The 20,455-nt window shown below is 39.4% G+C and overlaps 1 protein-coding gene across 2 annotated transcripts; it reads left to right on the plus strand.

Moving 5' to 3' along the window:
• The first annotated feature begins 1,879 nt into the window (after positions 1-1,879).
• CD200R1 (CD200 receptor 1) lies at positions 1,880-19,674 on the plus strand. Of its 2 annotated transcripts, none has more exons than XM_005523925.3 (6): positions 1,880-2,160; positions 13,303-13,611; positions 14,288-14,542; positions 15,318-15,417; positions 16,343-16,394; positions 17,660-19,674. In XM_005523925.3, exons 1-6 carry the CDS (start codon positions 2,073-2,075, stop codon positions 17,780-17,782), a joined length of 927 nt encoding a protein of 308 aa, XP_005523982.1. In that variant the 5' UTR covers positions 1,880-2,072; the 3' UTR covers positions 17,783-19,674. The 2 variants fall into 2 exon arrangements, with proteins under 2 accessions (XP_005523982.1, XP_087907593.1); XM_088051467.1 differs by lacking the exon at positions 17,660-19,674 and adding an exon at positions 17,398-17,623.
• The last annotated feature ends 781 nt before the right edge of the window (positions 19,675-20,455 follow it).

Raw genomic sequence — 20,455 nt, forward strand, 5'->3', positions numbered from 1 at the left:
ATTCAATTTCTGGTGAGAAATATTTAGCATAGACTTTTCATTCTGAAAAAGTTTCCCCTTTCCACTCTGAACAAGGGCAAATCTCATCATTCTGATTGCAGGACTGTAAGTATTACCTTGTCCACAATAATTGTTGTTTCCATTTCTTTATTCATAAAAAGAAAAAGTTAATGAAAGTCATCGCTTCTCTTTAAAATACTGATTTAATCTTATAATTTTGAGGTAGCTTTTCCTCAAAGAACACCCCAGTTTCTTATTTAAAGACAGTATTTTCCTGTGGAAATTTTCAGGAAAATTACTACGTTGCCTGTAGCAGAGCGAGCCACAGGATTTTGGAGCTCTTAATTTACCCCATACAGGACTAACCTAATACACACATGTGCTTTACCCAAATCCTTCTCATCTACACAAAACTCTTGTCTGTCCTATTTGTGTTCCCACACTGCTCAGCATCTTTCCCATGGTACCAACATTTATGCTGCTTTATGCATCCCATCTCTTTACTCTCAAGGGTTGGCTCCTCTCTTCTCCCTGAAGTACCTCCATCTTTGCAGGTTCACAAGTCATGGCACTTGGTGAAAAAAAATTGTAAAAGGAAGGAACCTTATTAAAGTTTGAAAACAAGTCCCTATGCACAAAGAATACTTCACTTTTTTACAGTTTCTTGTACCCATAAAATTAATGGTGTCCCCTGGTGGAATTTCAGCAGGCAAACTTCTCCACTGCTGTTCACTGGAAAGTCCATCCTCTGGGATAACACATTTAAGCAGTGGGGGGCAAACATCCAAGCAACTTCACCTGGCGAAAGGAGTGAGAATGTGCGAAAGAAACAGCCCTGCAGAGACCGAGGCTGGAGAAGGAGGGGCAGGAGGTGCCCCAGGGGCTGGAGCAGCGATTCCCCTGCAGCCTGTGGTGCAGACCATGATGAGGCAGCTGTGCCCCCACAGCCCATGGGGGTCCACAGTGGGGTAGAGATCCACCTGCAGCCCATGGAGCATCCCCATGCTGGAGCAGGTGGATGTGTGAGAGGAGGCTGTGACCCCATGGGAATCCTGCACTAAATTAAGGGCACATAATAGTGGATTTTTTTTGTTTTTGTTGTCCAGAGAAAAAATGTAATTTCAGATGTTCAAAAAAAAAAATAAAAAATTGCTCAATATTTTGTCTTTTGTAAAGATTTCTGCCCCTTCAAATTAGATCAGTTTCTAAACAAAAGCATCATTTAAATGTGAAGTATCAGTGTTTCATTTTGGAAATATTTACTGTTTCCTTGTTTCAGCCTTCCAGAAAGAGACATTCTGCAATTTTCTGGAAACTGTCCCATATTCACAATTTTTTTCAGATTCTGCAAAACATGAGGTTTGGATTTGTAATTTTTTAGCTGGCAGGGGTGGGGATGGAGTAAAAGTACAACTTATTTAAGAGTTCACAAGGCCTGAACTTACAAGTTTGTGTATATATATATGAGAATTGTAGAATTCCATGGGCTAAGTAGGTACTTAAGAGAGAAATAATTGAAAATGTCACTTACAGAGAAGCCTTAAGACTGCTTTTTATTTTGAGGAAGACATGCAGAAGAATTTTCCTGGAGGTTGTGCCGAAGACGTGATAAAGAAGTAGCAGAAGTAAAAATAGCGAGAAACATGAGGAATAAGTTTCTCTCTAGTTTCCCAAGACTAAGATTTCCTTTTTGATATTAAACTGAGCATTGAATAATCTTCTCTGCTTTTAATCTCTCTGAACTCTGCTGCAGGGTTTATCTTCACTCATCAGCCTCCTGAGGAGAGCCAATGAACGGAAGGCAGAATTGCTCAGCCTGTTTCCTCGGTGTTTGCCTGGGTTCTCAGCACAGGAAGCTCTGAAAAGTGCTCTGAAAAGTCAGAAGGAGGAACCTCTCCAGCTTTGAGGAGCCAGTCGATCAGGGGCATGCACAGCTAAAGGAGAGGCATGGGAAAGGGGGAGAGGAAACGCTGACACTGGCTGCTGAGGATGTACTGGCAGGCAAGAAATGCTCCCTGTTTCCACAGTTAAGTTGGTGGAGGGATGGATGGAGTGATGGACCTGCCTGAGCCATGAAAGGAGGAACCAACATGAAGTTTGCTGGGAAGCCTGTGTATGTTTTTGTGCTGCTTGCCATCACCATGGTCATGAAATTAGCAGGTGAGTGTAACTGGGACCAATTGGCCATTGAGATGTAAGAATGGGAAATGCACACAGCTCCTTTCTTTTATAAAAGCTATAAATAATTCTGTGGCTTTTATTAAGTGCTACAAATTATGAAGCACAATTAAGATATGTTTTCCTAGTACCCACTCATGATCCTCTTTTCTTAGTGGTCACAAGGCTGCCAGGTATTTTCCCTGTGACTTCCATGTAGGCAACTATGTAATGACCTTTAGCTGGGAACATGGTTTGTCACAAATAGCCTTTTTACTGAGACCTCCAAATCCACATCATCTGAGAAACTGAGCCTTTTGACACACTAAAAATATGCCTGGGAAAGTGTTTGGGAACTTTAAGTTTTTGGATGTGTAGTTTCTGCTGAAGAGAGGCTGCAGACACTTAGAAATAGGGCAGGGTAGGGATCTCTTATGTCTTTTGGAGGAGAAGTGGAAGGTCTCTGATGTGCTGATAGAGGGGAGCAGCTTCTGGAATTTTGTTCTAAGAGGCATGGCCAGTATCAAGATGGGAAAGGCTTTTGTACCGAGGGCAATAGCAGTCCAAATTTTCTGTCTTTTAGTGTAGTTGACTTTGTTCTAATGCAGTTTAGCTACAGCAGTTCATGTTTCCCACATACTGCTCATTTGCATTTTTAGAGCTCGTGTTCTTCCAGACACCATCAGTCATCACAGCAATCCAGAGATTTGATAATGGAACTAAGGATTTGAGGAGCAATTCCAGAAACTTAAACTTTTCTGTGTAGGAGGAAAAGGTAGCTAGGTCCATGAGATCCAAATCAAACTTCGGACACCTCTGAATAATATGTAACATGCATTTGTCCATTCCTATTATGGACAGATAGAACTTAACTACAAGGACATGAGTTACTTTATTTCACTTGGTCAGAAAATCAAAATATCTCCTTTGTGATATTTTAAAGCAAAACAGATGCTGTCATTGTTGACAGTGATGGAATACCCATCTATAACATATTTGGTGTATTAATGAGGGAGTCTAAATGGTTACCTCAGTGCTACCCACTGGAAAAAAATTAAATATTTCATGAACATTATTAAACTTTGCACCACTAACCTCACAACAAGCACACTGGTGGTAGAAGATCTGTCCCTATTCTCTAAGTAAAGAACTGTCTCAAAAAAATACTGAGGAACCTGCTGAAGTTCATGCAGATCAATTATGGTAGCATCAGAGACAGTCCACATTTTTGAAGACAGTTGCCCAAAAAGTAAAGGAGTGTAGATACACCACAGACTGTTGAAGAAAAATGGGGAGACAAAGGGGAATCCTACTGGCAAAAATTATTTTTAAAAAATCACTTTGATGGAAATTTTAAGAAAAAAGTCCAGTGCAAAAAAGCAGGGGGTTTTCACCCTAAGGTATTTGGATTTTAACTTCTTGGTGTCTTGGTAAACCAATTATATTGCCCTTCAAAGAACGTAGGAAAAGATGTTCCATTAAAATCTAATTTCACACCTGAAACCTCTTACCCCAAACTGCTCCCAATAAAAATCACCCTACATTTAATGGGAAGCTTTTAGCTAGCACTGCTCCTAAACTTGTTTCCTTCAGTATTAGGGTGATTCTTCTGAGCAAGATCTAGTGGCAAGGTTTTTATTTCATCAGAGATCACGGGCTAAATGTGTCAAGCTGATCCAATGTGCAATATTCTGTCCAGATAATTTTAGTCTTCTGTGTTGCGTGAAGCTCAGAAGGAACTATGTCCCCCCTTCTGAAGACTACAGCAAGCTACTCTGAAAGAAATTAAGTCATGGAAAATTTGTTGTAGGTAACCAGATTTTATCTCCATTAACATTTTCCTTAACATTTCCTTAATGTGTTGTTTTGTGTGACTGGGTTAGTTTTTACCACAGCAGATGGGGCAGGTCAGAAAAAAAGCTGAGGTTGCTTCCTAATTGTCATACCCAGAATTGCCTTCAGGTAGAGTTGGATCATAAGCTACTGAAGCTGCTGGGGCATGATCTCTACTAAAAGTCCTTTTGTGACAGTCCTCAGTAGCAGCAGTGAAAAAGACTCAAGATTACAATATTTTTGGTAATGCTCTGAAGATTTCTCTAGTTTAACTAAGCACACACGACACCTCAAGTGGTTGTGTATACTCCAAGGGAGAGTGGTAAGGATAGGCAAGATCTTCCATGAGAATTCCATGCAATGAATCAATTTTTATTGAAATAACATTTGCAGCATTTGACTGGGTAAGACTTGCCTCTGTAGTTTATCCTGTGACAATGGATATGTCCAAGTTCTTCGCAGGAAGCGGCAAGAAAGCCATTATCAATAACGAGATGCATTTCCCTATGGTTGTTCAGTTTTATCCATAGTGAAAAACTGAAGTCGGTGACATTGTGCTGGAATAATAGACTACGAGGTGAATAAAATAAAGTTGATTTACAGAGCAACCTAGCTACAGTTCAAGTTTGCCTGAATGCATAACTTCCTTGAATGCTACTGCTTTAATTTTGTTTCTTTCCTTAATAAAACCAGTATATTCTTTTTCACTAGTGTACTAATGTTTTATTGCCTTTTGACTCTCTCAGGTGATGTTTCACTGCACCTGTCTCTGTTGCCTTCTATTCTAGCTTATGGTGGAATCTTGCTCCAGATACAAAAATTATAGCCTAAAAAACCCTGTTATGGTAGACTTACATTTGTCTCCATTTCACTGTTTCTTTGGTGCTCCTCTGGGACTGTGTGCAGGAATCATTCTCACTTCTTTTACCCTAGATACATCTGAATCTAAGCAGCCTGCTTTTCTTTAAAAAGAATTCTGTACCATTAAATAAAGCAAAAAATTTTCTTAGAACACATCTAAATTGCCACAGTACAATCTTCCAAACACATCCTTATGAGACATTTTACTTTGTTGTGGTCCAAACGCAGAGTGCGTTCGTGTCTGAACTCATCTGCTTTCAAAATCATGGAAAGAAAGAATTTCAGTCTTCCAAATTGACCATACACTTCTTTACTTACTTACAAAGTTTTAATTACTTACAAATTTAATTACTTACAAAGCAAGGAGATTTTCTTTAACTATGAGTGCATTTCTAGAGGTACCTGCTACTTAAAACTCACAGCTGATATATTTTGTAGTTAGAGGTGCAATCATTCATAAGAAAAAAAACATAGAGGATTTTCTTATGCTGCTTAATCTTGCTGTTGAATAAGACAAAGCTGGGATGAGAACTGCAATGCTAAAGGCAAGCACTAAACAAGGGATGATTGAGATTTTAACCATGTAAAAGTGAGGGCAAAAATATGTTTTTAAAGCATTTTCTTACCTACTCTCTGCAAAATATGAAAAAGAAGGCACAAAATCTACAGTTTGCAGACAATGATCTATTTCTGTTTAGAAAGTGCTGCTTAAGCGTTAAGTGAAGAGTGCTTGGTTTATTTTTCTCCTCAAGTGGACAAAGTTCACTTTTTCTCCTCAAAAGGCCAAGTTCAGAACACAAAGCAAAATATAAAATAATCTGTATCTGTCTCTATACTGAGAACTGGAAGCACTTTGTTACATGTGGTGTCACAGTGCTGCTTTGAAAGCAATACTACCCAAGGCACTTGGACATCCAGTGCAAATCCCTTTTGCTTTCATCCATTCCAGCTCACATTCTGCAAAGAGAAAGATCTACTTACTTTGTACAGTTCAGAAGTAGCAAAGTTCAAAGTTTACCAGACTGATATACTATGTGACAGTTTACTAAGTTCAGTGATGATTTATTATCAGCTGAGGATTTGGCCAACAGTGTTTGTTCTGTAAACTGTGTGACTCTGACACATCATTTAAACACCAACTAATTTCTTCATTTAAGGAGTGTACCCATCCTTTTTTTTCTACACAGTCATATTATATTGAGACATAATCTATACACCTGAGGATAAATTAGTGGCTCACTGGATTGAATTACAGGCTTTGTGTTCGAAAACACCTTTCATAAACAATTTGAGCACCAAAACAAGCACCCATTTTATTGAAAAGCTGGTTTCAATACTGATTAAGGTGTGGTTCTGTATTCTACTTTCCAGTCAAAATTTGTTGTACTACCTGTTTTCATTATTATGACATTTTTAGCTGGTGAATTTCAGCACACATCTAACATTCTACTCATCAACACCAACTGGTTCGTCTTGTGTGACATATCAATTCTTTACACTAGTAAGACTGTTCTTCCTGCTTTCAACAAATTTCCTCACACACTCCTGATAAAGCCAATGCCATTAGTAAAAAAATTAAATGGAATTATGGCAAAAATCATCTGCTGAGAAATATTATCAAAAAGCTACCTTTAACCTGGTACCTCCATTTAACTGCCACTTCTTTCTCTCCTTAACCCAGTTCTTTATCCATCATGCAGTTGTCCCTTTATTCTTTCAGCTTAATTTTTTTCAAGGGGACACTCTATCAAACACATCTCTACCTAAGTGAGCTTTAGCATCTTTTCATTGCCTCCAAAATCAGCTGTCTTGAAAACTGCTTGAAAAGATACTGGAGAAAGCTTAAGAGAATTGAAAGATCATAGAAAAATTACACACTAGGAACTGGCAACTGCAAAGATATATTCCACCTTGAAGGGGAAGACTGAAATCTTAGGATCATTGTTTAGGTCTATCAGTGTTCCCAGCCCTCTGCAACATACAAAGTCAAGTTGAAGTTTGCAATCTAAAAAAAAATCCAGCCATTCTATGAGCACTTCACATTGTAAAACCAATGACAAAGTGCATGAGGTTACTATTTCAGCTTGCGTGAGATAACAAGGAAGAGTGACACAGTATTGGTGGCAAGAAAAGTACTGCAAGTGACATGGTAGTGGTGATAGAAATGTGTTAAAACTAACAGTTTTAGTATGAGGAAGGAAGAAATTTCTGAAGATAAGGAAAAAGCCTAACTAGAATGAAATGAGAATAGGACATCTATTCAAGGAATAATAAGTATGGATAAAAGAGTGTGAGTGTGAAACTAGCAGTAAAGGTATAAGTCTTTTAAGGTGTCCTTTTAAAGATACATCCGTGCTGAAAAAGCTGTGATCTAGGTATCAAGAAACAGAGTCATATGAGCTATGTCAACTATTTGATGTGTTTCTATAATGAAATTTAAAGTAGTCTATCTACTTACTTCTCACCTGAAACACAGGGGTGGTTTTTAGCCTACACTCCATCCTGTGCTGTTGTGACTGTTTCCATGGTCACAAAGCTACACTATATAAGAGTCTGTCAGTACAGTAGCAATTCCTACCCTAGTACAAAACACTTCTATTTGTCTTTCATTTCATTCCAGACTAGCCTTGCTGGGTGTCACAGGAACTCTGTGGCAGTAGAAGGGGAAAACAGATACAGAACACAGACTTGTATCTGAACTCTTCCAAGCATCCGGTGCTGCCTTTTTAATTATGACTTGCTGTGACTCATATACAACATTCATTCCAAGATACAGTTAGTCATTGGCTGTGGTATGATCATTTTTTCATAGGTTTAATATCTGAAGGGGATATAGAGAGAAAATGCATCAAAATGCTCTGGTAAATTATTACTGTACGAAATAATCAATAGGATGTCTGAGAAATATGTCTGAGAAAGTAAAGAAGTCTCTTTATAGCACAAAAAACCTCTTTAACAGTCAAATTTTGCAAGAGGCTGTCATGGAAATTGAGGCAATAAAAAGTTCTACTGTGGTTTACAACCTGCTATGAAGAATAAGAGAGGCTGGAAAACTTTTGTGTTTGAAAGCAACCAAAAACACTTTCAACCTCCATAGCTGTCTCAGATTTTGCAGTGATTCCCCTCAAAAGTTTAGTGGCTTTACAATCAAAAGTTCCTGTTTTTAAAACCTTTCTTCTTTTAGTGTGAGAAAGTCTCTGAGAAACAGGAGAAATGACGAAATAAGTGATACTGCAAAGAAGCTGGTGCAACTAGTAATTCATGAGAGCTGTCAAATACACTGCATAAACCACACTGAAAAAAACAGAGCAAAGTCTTTCCCCCAGTCTTTTCAAAATACAGTAATCTTACCATGACAACAATAACAGCACATTTTTGAAACACAAATGTGAACTCCTCAACTGAGTTTTTTCCTGAGAGAGGATATGTTCATTTTCAAATGTAAAAGTGGAATCTGTCAGTGCATTGGAATGTTCACTCAATGCAATAGAGCTTGAGAACCTTCTCAGACATGGCTTGAAGTCTTCTGCAACAGTCAAAGAGAGACAGTGACAGATGGCATAATTAGATTTCAGAGGCTGGAGTCAAATTGGAGGACCTCAGTCTAAAAGCCTGCTACTGTCAGATGAGTCTCCAAGGTGAAACCTGATCACAATGGATTTGCATTAAAATGTTTCAGTCTGGTGCTGTACAGAACTCCCAGAACCTGACTCATCTGTTTTCCACATCAGTGTGGTATACAGTCCTCCTGGTTTCCTGAGCTCTGCTTTTTCTGGCTAACAGAAAAAATGATTGCTATTTTCCAGAATCAACTCAATTGTGAAGAACATGACTGAAAATGAGATGCTATTTACAATAAATATGTGACCTTTCATTTAATCTCTCTTGTGTGCAATGAAATAGTTAACAGTGCTGACATTTTATTACCATCCTACAGTTCTCACTGCACCAAGATGACCTTGATAGCTCACACCTCTTCAAATCACTTGTTCTCTGCAAGCCTGAAGAGGATGAGGCCTTTGCTGCATTAATTATCCCCTTTTTCAGCTACAGCAAGCTGTCAGCTCAGCTCAGCTGTAAGATGAGATTTCACCTTGAGAGGTGTAGCTGTGCAGTGTGCTGGTTTCAGTAGATAAATCCTTTGAGTAGATAAATGCTGATGTGGATGCCATATACCTGCCTTAATGCACTGGTCATAAACCAATATCACAGAGGAAACAGCTGCATATGACTTTTAGCCACTTTGCAGCATGAAAAGACCATTCCAGAAAACGGTGGTGTGGTGAGAGCTCTGAATTAAAACATTTGAAGCACTGAACCTTTTCTCTTTATCAGAATGGAATTCTGGACTGGTTTTTGGCAGAGCTAGAGTTAATTTTCTTCATAGTGGTTACTGTGAAGCTGGACTTGTGCTGGAAATTGTGTTGACATCACAGGGATGTTTTGAGCAGTGCTTATACAGAGCCAAGGCCTTTGCTGATTTTCACACCACCAGTGAGTGGACTGTGGGTCCAAAAGAGCTGGGAGGGAACACAGCCAGGACAGCTGACCCCAACTGGCCATAGGGATATTCCAGACCATGTGGCATCATGCCCAGCATATGAAACTGGGGGAAGAACAAAGAAGGGATGCTTGGAGTGATGATGTTTGTCTTTCCAAGCCACCATTATACATGATACAGTCCTGCTTTCCTGGAAATGGCTGAACATCTACCTGCCCTTGGGATATTTTGTTTTTCTTGTATGCACAGCTTTTGATTTACCTATTAACCTGTGAGTTTTCTCACCTTTCTGATTCTCTCCCCCTGCCACTGTAGGGGGATTCTGCAAGAGCAAGCCAGTAGCTGTGTGGGGCTTTGTTGCCAGCTGGGATTAAACCACAAGAAATACTTCTGTTTGTTTAGATCTCCTGCAGAATAGACATACACCCTCTAAGTTTAGTGAAGTTCCCAGAGAAAAGGGGAGCTTGTGTCTTCCCTCAGAGCTGCTGAGTACGTGTCCAAGAGCACAGACTGGGGCAGGCAGGAGGACAAAGAAAACAGATCAGGAGACCTTGGAAAAGGACCTGATTGTAGCAGACCCACAAGAAGTCATGGAAGTGAGGGAAAATAGGCTCACATGTAATCATGTAAAAAATGTGCAACCTGCCAAGTCAGCAAGCTTGTGGAGTAGAAAAGAGGACTGAGAGAAAAAACCTGTTCTTTAGGGGCAGAGGGAACAGAGGAGATTTATTTTCATGTCTTTTACTTTCATGAGTAAAGCCAGCAATTCTGTGTCCTCTGCAGAAGTGTCACTTTCTGGCATGTTGATTTACGTTCTAATAAAATATACTTTTAGATACTTAGATGGCCTTTGGTATGCTCATTAGAAAGAGAAGGCAGAATGTGTCCAATTTCAGTCCAACATGAGGTTCTAGCAACATCTTCAAACTGGAGGAAATGCTAAGGCTGACCAGGAAGGATAGGATAGGGATGAGGATAATTTCTATTTAAAGAAATGCCTTTGTGCTTGGGGATCCCATAGTTATTTAGATATTAAATTCTAGGAATATACATTTTGGATTGCTTCTGAATAAAGCTAACTCTGTGGTAAAAACTAGCAAGTTTTGACTTTTCCTGAGGTTACATTTTAGCTTGAAATAGAAATTTCATCAGAAATTTCTATGAAAATGGATGAGATTATTCTTCATGTTTTGGAAGCTCCCCATCAAGTATTACCTAGGCCAAGTCCTACTTTGCTTGTGAGTCACTGTAAAGTCACTTCAGACACACAAATTAACCAAACCTTCTAGGATTTTTGGCAGACACATTCTTTTGTAAGAAAAAATCAAAAGACCATGTTTCTAGCAGCATGTACAAAAAAAAAAAAAAAAGCAAATCAAAGAAGAAAATTCACAAATAATATTTACACTAACTCTGCTTACCTGCACTCTAGTGATAAAAGAGGCCAGTAAAGTGAAGACAGTTTAACCTTTTATATTAATAAGACCTCTTTGCAAAAGCAGGGAGCTGTGTGATAGGATAAGCAAGAGGATTTTTTTACTAATTAACGTGTCATCCGGGGAAAGTTCTTGTCTTACTAAAAGTCTTTTGAATTAATAACACAATACAGGGGATTTCATAAGCCTTCTACAAATTTTATGTAAACGTAAAATTGTATTTAAACTTGATTCAGCAGATTTTAAGCTTTCTGATGTGGTTTCTTATTTGAAGTGAATGGTACCTGATTCATTCAGAGGAGAATATGACACAAAGGCATAGCAAAAAGCACCACTTTCACTGCCTCTTTCTTTACAGCCTTGAAGCATGAAAACCCATTATGTTGGGGAACTTTTACATTGCAGTGAGATCTTTAGGAGATGCTGAGTTGAAAGACAAGTAAAATGTTGCTGCTTTAGTATATAAATGAAAGTGTATGCAGTTGAACATGCACAACACTTTTCACAATTCTTGCTCAACATTTGCAAACATTATCCATAAAAAAAAAAACCCAGCTTCAACACACTGGCTGTTTGAGTGCTTAGGTTTGCTTAGTCATTTTCTGATGAGGTCAGCCATACTCTGCATGACTCAGAGCTCTGAGGCTCTCAGCAGCATTATACTAGGAGAGGAAATACTTTGTTGTCCAATTTTCAGAGACACTCATTGAACTCATCCAGAAACTATCACAAGACAAAAGCTCCTTTCAGTTCCGCTCCTGGTAAAATCATCTTAGTTTAAAACACACACCTCACATTTTCTTGGAATGCCATTAAGGAGAAAAATACTTGTCATTTAAAAACACATCCACAGTAATAATGCATCACAGAACACTCTTAAGAGCTGAAGTGTGTTCACCCAAAGGATACTTAATGCTCAAAATGAAAAGGCAAAAACATTTAAAGGAATACATAAGAAGTGAAAATGCAGTAAACTGTGTTCATTTTGCAAGTCAGAAATAATTTCCCAAGAAAACAGAAAAAACCAAAAGTAGTTGATATGGAATGGTTCATTCAACTACATTCAAGAAGATAATGAGATTTCAGACAATATTATTAAGGTAAAACCACCTGTAGTTTTCTCAAAGAGGCTAATAGTAATGATATGACTAATTACTTCAAGTTGATGCTCATTAAGATCACTTCTTATAGCATTGTGAATGTTCAAGAACTGGGCTTCACAATATTCTGGACAGAAGAAATAATATAATTTCACATCTGGACAGGGGGTAGTGAAACTCAACAAAGTCAGATCTTGTACCACAGAGGAAGACTGACAAGGGTTTGACTAATCATGCAAAGATTGAATCTTCTAATTCATTGCATATTCCACATGAACTTTCAATTGCTGCATTTTAGTGCTCGTAAGGTTTGGAGATGGGGTTAATATTTTTGGAATAACTTGTGAAAAACTTATTTATCAGTACCAATCAGATTGGCTAACTTTAGCTGTCTGTCCAGATTAATGCAGGTTTTGAAAGTACTACACTCAGACACAGCTTTCAGACTGCCACTAAAACCATTCCTCAGCCAAAGGAAAGAGCAACTTGTGTTCCACCAGTGACACAGAGAATTGAGAGATCAGTGGTTACTGCCCCAAAGTTTAAAGGCCTAAAAAAAAAGGAGGAAATGAGTGAAGTGGTAAACAGAGGTTTGTTTGGACTATAGCTATGGGTATTATTCCTATAAGCCCATTAATTGCAAAATTTCATTCACATACATTGTGAAATCTTGGGATTGCTTGCTTTTAATTTCAGCAGAAGCCAAAGGACACAAAAGTCCCATTCCCTCACCTACTCTTCACACTGGATAACAACCTGCACCTCAGACTCTTTTTCTCTCAGTCTCACAAGGGCCTTGCAAGAGAGGCTGCCTTTATACATGTAGACAACACTAATGCACATATAATAAAATCCTGAGACATGAGGCAAAATCCTTTCCTCCTACACAAAGCTCCACCAGTGTTATGTGCACCTGTGTAATGCCTGAGAGATATAGACAAGGCCTTTGTGTTTGCCTTGATATGTGATATCCAAGTGCTGGATTTCATATGAATGCAGAAGTAAAAGCTGTTTACTTTGTTGGAAGGAAGAGTTCCAGAGAAAAGCCACTATCATGTGGCCAGGTGCAATTGCCATATTTCTGTATTTTAAGCTCTGTGAGTAACCCACTGGAGTATTTGCCCAAACAAGCACAATCTTTGGATGCGGAACTGCTAAAGGCAATGGGGGGGAGTAGGGTCCTCCTCCAGTATCCAGTCTTATCCACTAAGATGATCCTCAGTGGGAAATTTGTATTTCAAGGGTTGGCTGTGATAGGCCACTGGCTCCATAATCCACAGCTGTAATAAGAGATAACACAATGTGCAGATGAGCACAGCCTCACGCTTGTTTGTAGCACTGAAGACATTTCCCTGTGAGGTCCAGACCACAACTCCTGGGCTCCTTCTTACATGTTCTCTTTTTTTCTCCTCAGGGAACAGCACAATGTTAGTGACCGTAGGTAACAGCTTGGTTCTCAACTGCCCTATCAAAGGACAAATAAGTATGCTAAGATGGACAATAACCCCCAAGGCTGGAGGCCCTTGCACCTTGGTATACAGGACTGATAAAAACATGACACACAGAACAAACTGCAGTGACAACATAGATTGGAAATTCATAGCAGGTCCGGCTGCTGCCCTTGAGATACAGCAAGTGGAACTAGCCCAGGAGGGAAATTACAGCTGTGAAGTGGCATCAACAGATGGGAATTTCCTCACGATGTACCACCTGACTGTGCTGGGTAAGGAATGTGCAAAAGTGGAGCTTTTGTTTTTTTATAAAGTGGAGAGAGTAGGATTAGATTAGATATTAGGAAGATATTTGGTATTGTGAGGGTAGTGAGGCACTGGAACAGGTTGCCCAGAGAAGCTGTAGATGTCCCAGTGCTAAAGGCCAGGTTGGGTGAGACTTGAAGCAACCCAGGCTTGTGGAAGGTGTCCCTTTGCATGGCAGGGTGTCTGGAACTAGGGGATCTTTGAGGTCCCTTCCAACCTAAGCCATTCTGTGATTCTATGACTTGCTGGGATAAACTCATGCATTTCATAGGGAGTATCTCTGTGTCTCCTTTCTCCTTATTTCCCATAACTCTTCTCCCTTCTGCTGTTCCCTTTTTCCACTGTCTAGTTAGACATGACAGGTGTGAAGCAATTTCCCAAGTACACACAGAGGATATGAATGGCTGTGATAAGGCTCAACTGGATGGGTGAGAATTGTGCAAAAGGGAAAAAGAGAGCTGTTCTTCATCTCTGGTGTTTTGGCTCTATGTTGCTGAAGTGGGATGGGATGGGATGACACCCTCAACCTTACTCTCTTTTCACTGGGTTAAGTTTGGGTTCATTTTGGGTGGAGAATGAGAATAGCCCAGCGCAGCTGTACCAAACTAACTCCATGCATCTCCCCTTGCTGGTGCATTGCAGCCCCCCCGAGGCTGAGCCTGTACTGTGATGAGCAGGGCAGCCCGGTGTGCGAGGCAGCCGCGGGGAAACCACCGGCGCAGCTCTCGTGGGTCCCGGAGAGCATCTTCTCTGCAGAGGAGACAGGCCACCACAACGGGACAGTGACTGTTCTCAGCAAGTTCACAGCGTGTAGCACCAATGTAACCAATGTCACCAGCTGCATGGTGTCCCACCCAGCTGGGAACTGGAGCCAGTCCATAGCCTGCTGTCCCTCAGGTGAGCGTCCCTTTGTGTGCTCAGTGCTCAAACCCCTGTTCAGCTCTGTCAGCTCTTGTTCCTTCTAAGAAGGAAAGTCTCTAAAAGACACAGAAACCTTCAGTGAAGTCCTATAAAGACAAGAGTATCTGCATTTGCCCAGAAACATCACCAGCTTGTTTGTGCTCTGGACACTATTTCCTAATGCTTCCTTCCCTAAGAGGGATATATATAAGTGTGGTAGTATTCTTTTGGTATTGGAAATGCTTTTGGAAACAGAAAGCAGTCATGATCTTAATGTTCAAATAATCACTTAGAATGAGAATATTAGGGTTTTTTTTTTTTTAATACAAGTTTTAATGTCATGGTAAGAGAGATGGAGAGCCAAGTCTTGAGTGGCTAGCAGAAAAAAATACATTCCCTCATTCCAAGTTGTGAATGTCTGATACTGTATGACCCTTGGGTTCTGGTCTTTGGTTTTATTATTGCTTTTGGGAATATATATGACTACTGAGAAATACTGAGTCCTTGAGAGGGACTCAGGTGTGGCTTAGTGAAAATATATTATGAATAACCACTGTGAGATTTGTGGAATCTACTTTTGCCTCTGACACGGACTCCATTTGCGTTTCTCAGCAAAGTTTCATTTCTAACTTTCCCTTCTACTGAAGGACATTCTATTTGTTTTGCAAGCATGCTGAAAATTCATGTATGTACTAAAGAAACCTTAATCTTCTGCTGAAATAATAGAGAAACTGAGAAGAAGATATAACTGAGACTGTCTCTTTATGTTTAGAGAAAACCAACTTTTTCCTGTATGCCGGCATCATTACTTGTGCTCTGATCATTATCACCTTGCTGGCTGTCATTTACTATTTGAAGCTCCACATTTATAGGTATGTATGTATGCTAAGGTACTAAGGAAAAATTGTCTAGTGCTAGAAGAAATTTTAAAGTACTCTTTGTGTCTTGAAATCATGATTCCATCAGTCTGTGATGCTCTGAATAACCAAATTAACTACATCAAATATTTCTGTACTGCAGACACTGCACTGTGTATTGCACACAGCTTCACAGAATAATGCCTCTAAGTAAAATATAAATGGGAAGAAGTTGGCCAAGGACCCTGATTGCATTGCCTCCTAAAGGTGAACACTTCATTCTGATAGGAATCTGTGAGAATAAGCCTTCTTCAGATACTGTGATAGTCTGCCAGTATCTCTTTTGATTAGATCAGAGCATTGGTTCTTCTCTCTAATAAGTTCCAATAAATGCCAGAAGACTGAGCAATGCCAACCTGCCATATGAACAGAAGGGACAACAGATTGCATCTGTATTCATTTTAAAATTCCTTGAGTGAAGCTGGGTTCCAGTCCCTTTAGGATTTCCTATGAAGAAAAAAAAGTAGTTCTGTTTTCTACAGAACTGATTTGTGCAGTGGAAGGCTGAATTAGCAGCTGTACTGAAAACCTCAGCTAGGTTCCTCATTTGCCTATTCCAAACTGTTTTTCTCTTAGGCCTCTTCCCTCAGAGGTGAAAAATTAGTTCAATAAAATTTCACTAACTGCAAAAAGAATATCCTTACAGAGGGATTTTGTTCTAATCTGTTTCCATTTTATATATAATCTCCCACAAACATGAGAAAAGACCTCTTAAGAAAGATAGAGTACTATAAATTCAGGATCAAAAGTCAAGGAGAGAGTAACATGAGATGATTTCACTCTTGAAGACAAGAAATAAAATGTTTCATAAACTTTTGATCAAAGAAACCAAGCTGTGATCCAGCCAAACATGTTTTAATACTTGTTTTCTTTGTCACAGACCATGCTACAAAACCAAGCCTCCTGAAATTGCTCCTATACATTCCCAACAGGTAAGGAGAATGATACAAATTAGATCATCACCAAATTATGATGATTCTGGTAGCCATGGAAACATGATCAGTGAAGGGAAAACATTAGATTTTTACTCTAAGCTTTCAGCAGGTACTACTGTGTCTGATACATTTACTCTTAGCTCATTATAGGTCAAAATGAAACTTATCTTCGCTATAACTTTGACTTGGAGCAAACACTAGAGATGTGTTCCAACAGCAAACACTCAGCTACTGCCACCCTTTAATTTTAACAAGGAGTGAGTCACATTTCTCTTGTTATATCAGATACTCTGACCACAGCTGCTCTCCAAATAATAATCAGGGAAGGGAGACAATAGCATGGGTTGGGGGATATTAAGAAAACTATTAGTGAACAAGATTAAGCTACAAGATTAACAGACACCAAGAGAAAAAGAGTATCCCTTTTGGTGTCCAGAATGATAATGTGTGAGCTTTGAAGGCCACTCTTTATCTTGCACGGTCAATCCACAATCAAAGAAACAATCAAAACAATGGAAGGAGAACTGAGCTGCAAACTGGGAGATATTATTTGATTTCCTATGTTGTTAGAAGCTTCCTGTGTAGCTGAGCAGTTCACTTGTAAGGTCTGTGTTCTCTGCTGCCAAATCCAAACAACATCTCTACGCAGACAAGATGTGTTACAGTTATATTGTATCTGTGCACCCACAGTATACACTAGGCTCCAATTCTTGTCATCAACTTAAAAACATGCTTCAGTTTCTGAAGAGACTTAGTCAATTCTAGTTATTAGTATTCCTGTTCTGCTGCCCTCCCTCCCAATTGCTGCTGACAGACACAGTTGCATTAATGTAAAATAATGGTTTAAGTACCAGCATTCTTGCTGTCATGTCACAGGACTTTTGTTATTGGCATGTCTGTAGACTGAAACTGCAGGCTGAAGAGGAATGAATTAAGGTCAAGACTCAAGCATATTTATTGCTTTTTCTAGAGAATTAGACCCTAATAATTTTTTTTTCAGGCCAACAAAAGTGGAGTAGAAGGGAAGATAAAGGAGGCAGATGAAACAATAACTCAGCTTCACCCTCCAAATCTTTGACAGAAACAGCAATCCATGTTCCTTCGTACAAAAAGAAATAGAGGGTTTTATTTCCTTTAGTTGAAGAGGAGTAAATATGAGAGCATTATTTCCCAGTTATTTTCTTCAGTCCAGATGAAAGATTTGCAGTCTTGCCACGCTAAACTCCTCCTTGTATTCACAGCTTTTGGTTTTGTTTTGCTAGGATGACACGATGGAAGTGGAACCCTATACTACTTATGTGCAGAAGGAAAATGTAATTTACAACTCAGTGTCTGACCTGACAGTGGGGCAGAATCTTCCACAAGACCTGTGTTCAGAAACATGAGTGATTCAATAACCCCAGAAAAGGAAAGAGATACTTTATAGAAGACTGGTTATAGAAAGAAACTTCTCAAAAAATTTCCTCAGACTTTGGAGCACCATAGATCACTAGGTCTATTCAAACACCTCTGCTTTCTGATGAGTCCATAAGTTCTTTTTTCCCCGTTTTCGTTTCTTCCTTGGTAAAATGTGTTATTCTTGGGAAGATGTGACTGACCACATACCATAGTTTTTCCTGGAAAAGAAGTTGTGACCAGTCTTCCCTTTGCTGTTCTTGCCTTGGAGATCCTAGTTTTGTCAGTCACTTGTAGTTGTTACTTGGATGCAGTTGACACTATGATGCACAAGTTTGGGAGACCAGAGGAGTGTTCTGTCTCAACTAAAACAAAACACTCTTCCACCAACAGCCACTTTTTTCTAATATGTATGTTAGTAACACATTACCTGGGTACTGATCTTCACTGAATACCTCAAATAGCAGAAGAATAGTAGGGAAGACTTAGTTCTGAAAATGGAAATAGGGATAAATTTAGAAGGTCATCCACTAAGAAGGAGACTGCACTAGCATGACTAATTCACTTCTTAGGTTCATATCCAGTATTTCGATATGCCATTATGGGATGCCATCCAGAAGAATCTGGACAAGGTAGGTAAGTGAGTCAATGGGAATCTCATGAGATTTAACAAGACCAAGTGCAAGGTGCTGCACCTGGACTGGGACAACCTCTGGTATCCACACAGGATGGGGCATGAATGGATTGAGAGCAGCCCTTCTGAGAAGGGCTTGGGATGAATCAGAGTCTGGCCATGAGCCAGCAAAGTGCATTTGCATCCCAGAAAACCAAATGTGCCCTGGGCTGCATCCAAAGCAGCATGGCTGGCAGGGGAAGGAGGGGATTCTGCTCCTCTGTTCTGCTCTTGTGAGACCCCACCTGCAGAGTTGCACCCAGCTCTGAGGTCCCCAGCACAACCAGGACATTGACCTGTTGGAGTAGATCCAGAGGAGGCCATCAAGATGATTAGAGGGACAGAACACCTCTCCTGTGAGGAAAGGCTGAGAGAGTTGGGACTGTTCAGCCTGGAAGAGAGTAGGCTTTGGGGTGACTGAATTGTGGCCTTCCAGTACCTGAAGAGAACCTGCAAGAAAGATGGAGATGGACTTATACAAGAGCATGCAGTGACAGGGCAGTGGGGAATGGATTCACACTGAAAGAGAGTAGGTTTAGATTAGATATCAGGAGGAAATTTCTTTGAGGGTGGTGAGACACTGGAGCAGGTTGCCCAGAGAAGCAGTGGATTTTCCATCCCTGGCAGTGTTCAAGAAGGATGGGGCTTTGAGCGACCTGGTCTAGTGGAAGGTGACCCTGCCAGTGCTGGGTGGACCTTGATGATCTTTAAGGTCCCTTCCAACCCAAACCACTCTATGATTTTGTGATTTCCACTAAATATATTCATTCTATGTTTCAGATCACTGGCATGATTATTTTTCTATAAGATTCTATGAAGATATGGCATTCCTCTCTTTCTTAAGAGTAAAAGCATTAAGATACTGTAAAATACTTATGCTACTCAAAACCCATAGGCTACTTTTACCAAAAACAAACATAAAATATTTAAAAAAACAAGTACAAATATATCTTCTACGAATGTGCAATAATGTACAAAAAGGATAAAATGCTTTCTAATTGTAGTCATATTTATTTTAACTACCACAACTGAAATTTTTTTCATTTGTATATCTAGATATTTTACTGATATTCTTTTCAACGTACTTTCAAGTTCACTTTTTTGTATGTAAATTAGCTTATGTATCTTATTGTGTCTCATTTTGAGCTGACTTATTCTCTCCTCCACAAAATACCTCTTGGGAATAAGTAAAATAAATTGTCCTCTATATAGTAGCAGTTCTCGAATTTTTTTGGTTGATGCTTTTCTAGCTAAAGTATGAACAGACTATACAGTAAGAGTAAAGAAATATAAACCTCTGTTGACTAGCTCTTATTTAAAAGACTGACTGGGCATTTGGTCTGATTGCAGCATCAGAAGAACTGGATTTTTGCTTTAGAGTTAGAAATATCTTTTGACACACATTGTTAGAGCTTTCTTTAGAGCTAAGCTCCCAAGGGCTATGACACAGTGCTTGGAAAACACACTTCTAAACTGATTGCAGTTCCTAAATGTATTACTCATGTAAACTGATACAGTTGGTTATTTACTCTCACTCTACCAGCTATGAAGCAGCCAGGTGCTCTCCACAGGCAAGTATTGCTTTTCTCCATTTCTGCATGTCATTTTAGAGTGGAGGGGATTAAAACTGAATATCAAGCAGCTACAAACAACTTTTAAAGGAACTTCAGTTTCCAGTGACTGACAAAGGAAGAGAGCCAGTCAACACAGGCATAATCCTCTGAAATTCCTCACTTAAAATTGGTGTTATACTGACCAGTGATCTTTTTTCCCACTAAAAAAATAGAGTGCCATCACTTCTTAAGACATTTTTTCTGTGGACTGAAAAGTGTTTTATGTTGTTCAGTGCTCATAAATGGGGTTCATCAGCTCTAGAGAGTAGATTGTTGCCTCTTTATAAGAAATATATATTATATTTACAGAAGTGTATCACCTGCTAACCTACTGTCTAGCTGTAGGGTTTTATGATCTTTCACAGGCCTATTACACT

This window comes from Pseudopodoces humilis, chromosome 2, assembly GCF_049639895.1.
Source record: "Pseudopodoces humilis isolate 2021_Gansu_Grassland_sample_001 chromosome 2, ASM4963989v1, whole genome shotgun sequence".
NCBI lineage: Eukaryota > Metazoa > Chordata > Aves > Passeriformes > Paridae > Pseudopodoces > Pseudopodoces humilis.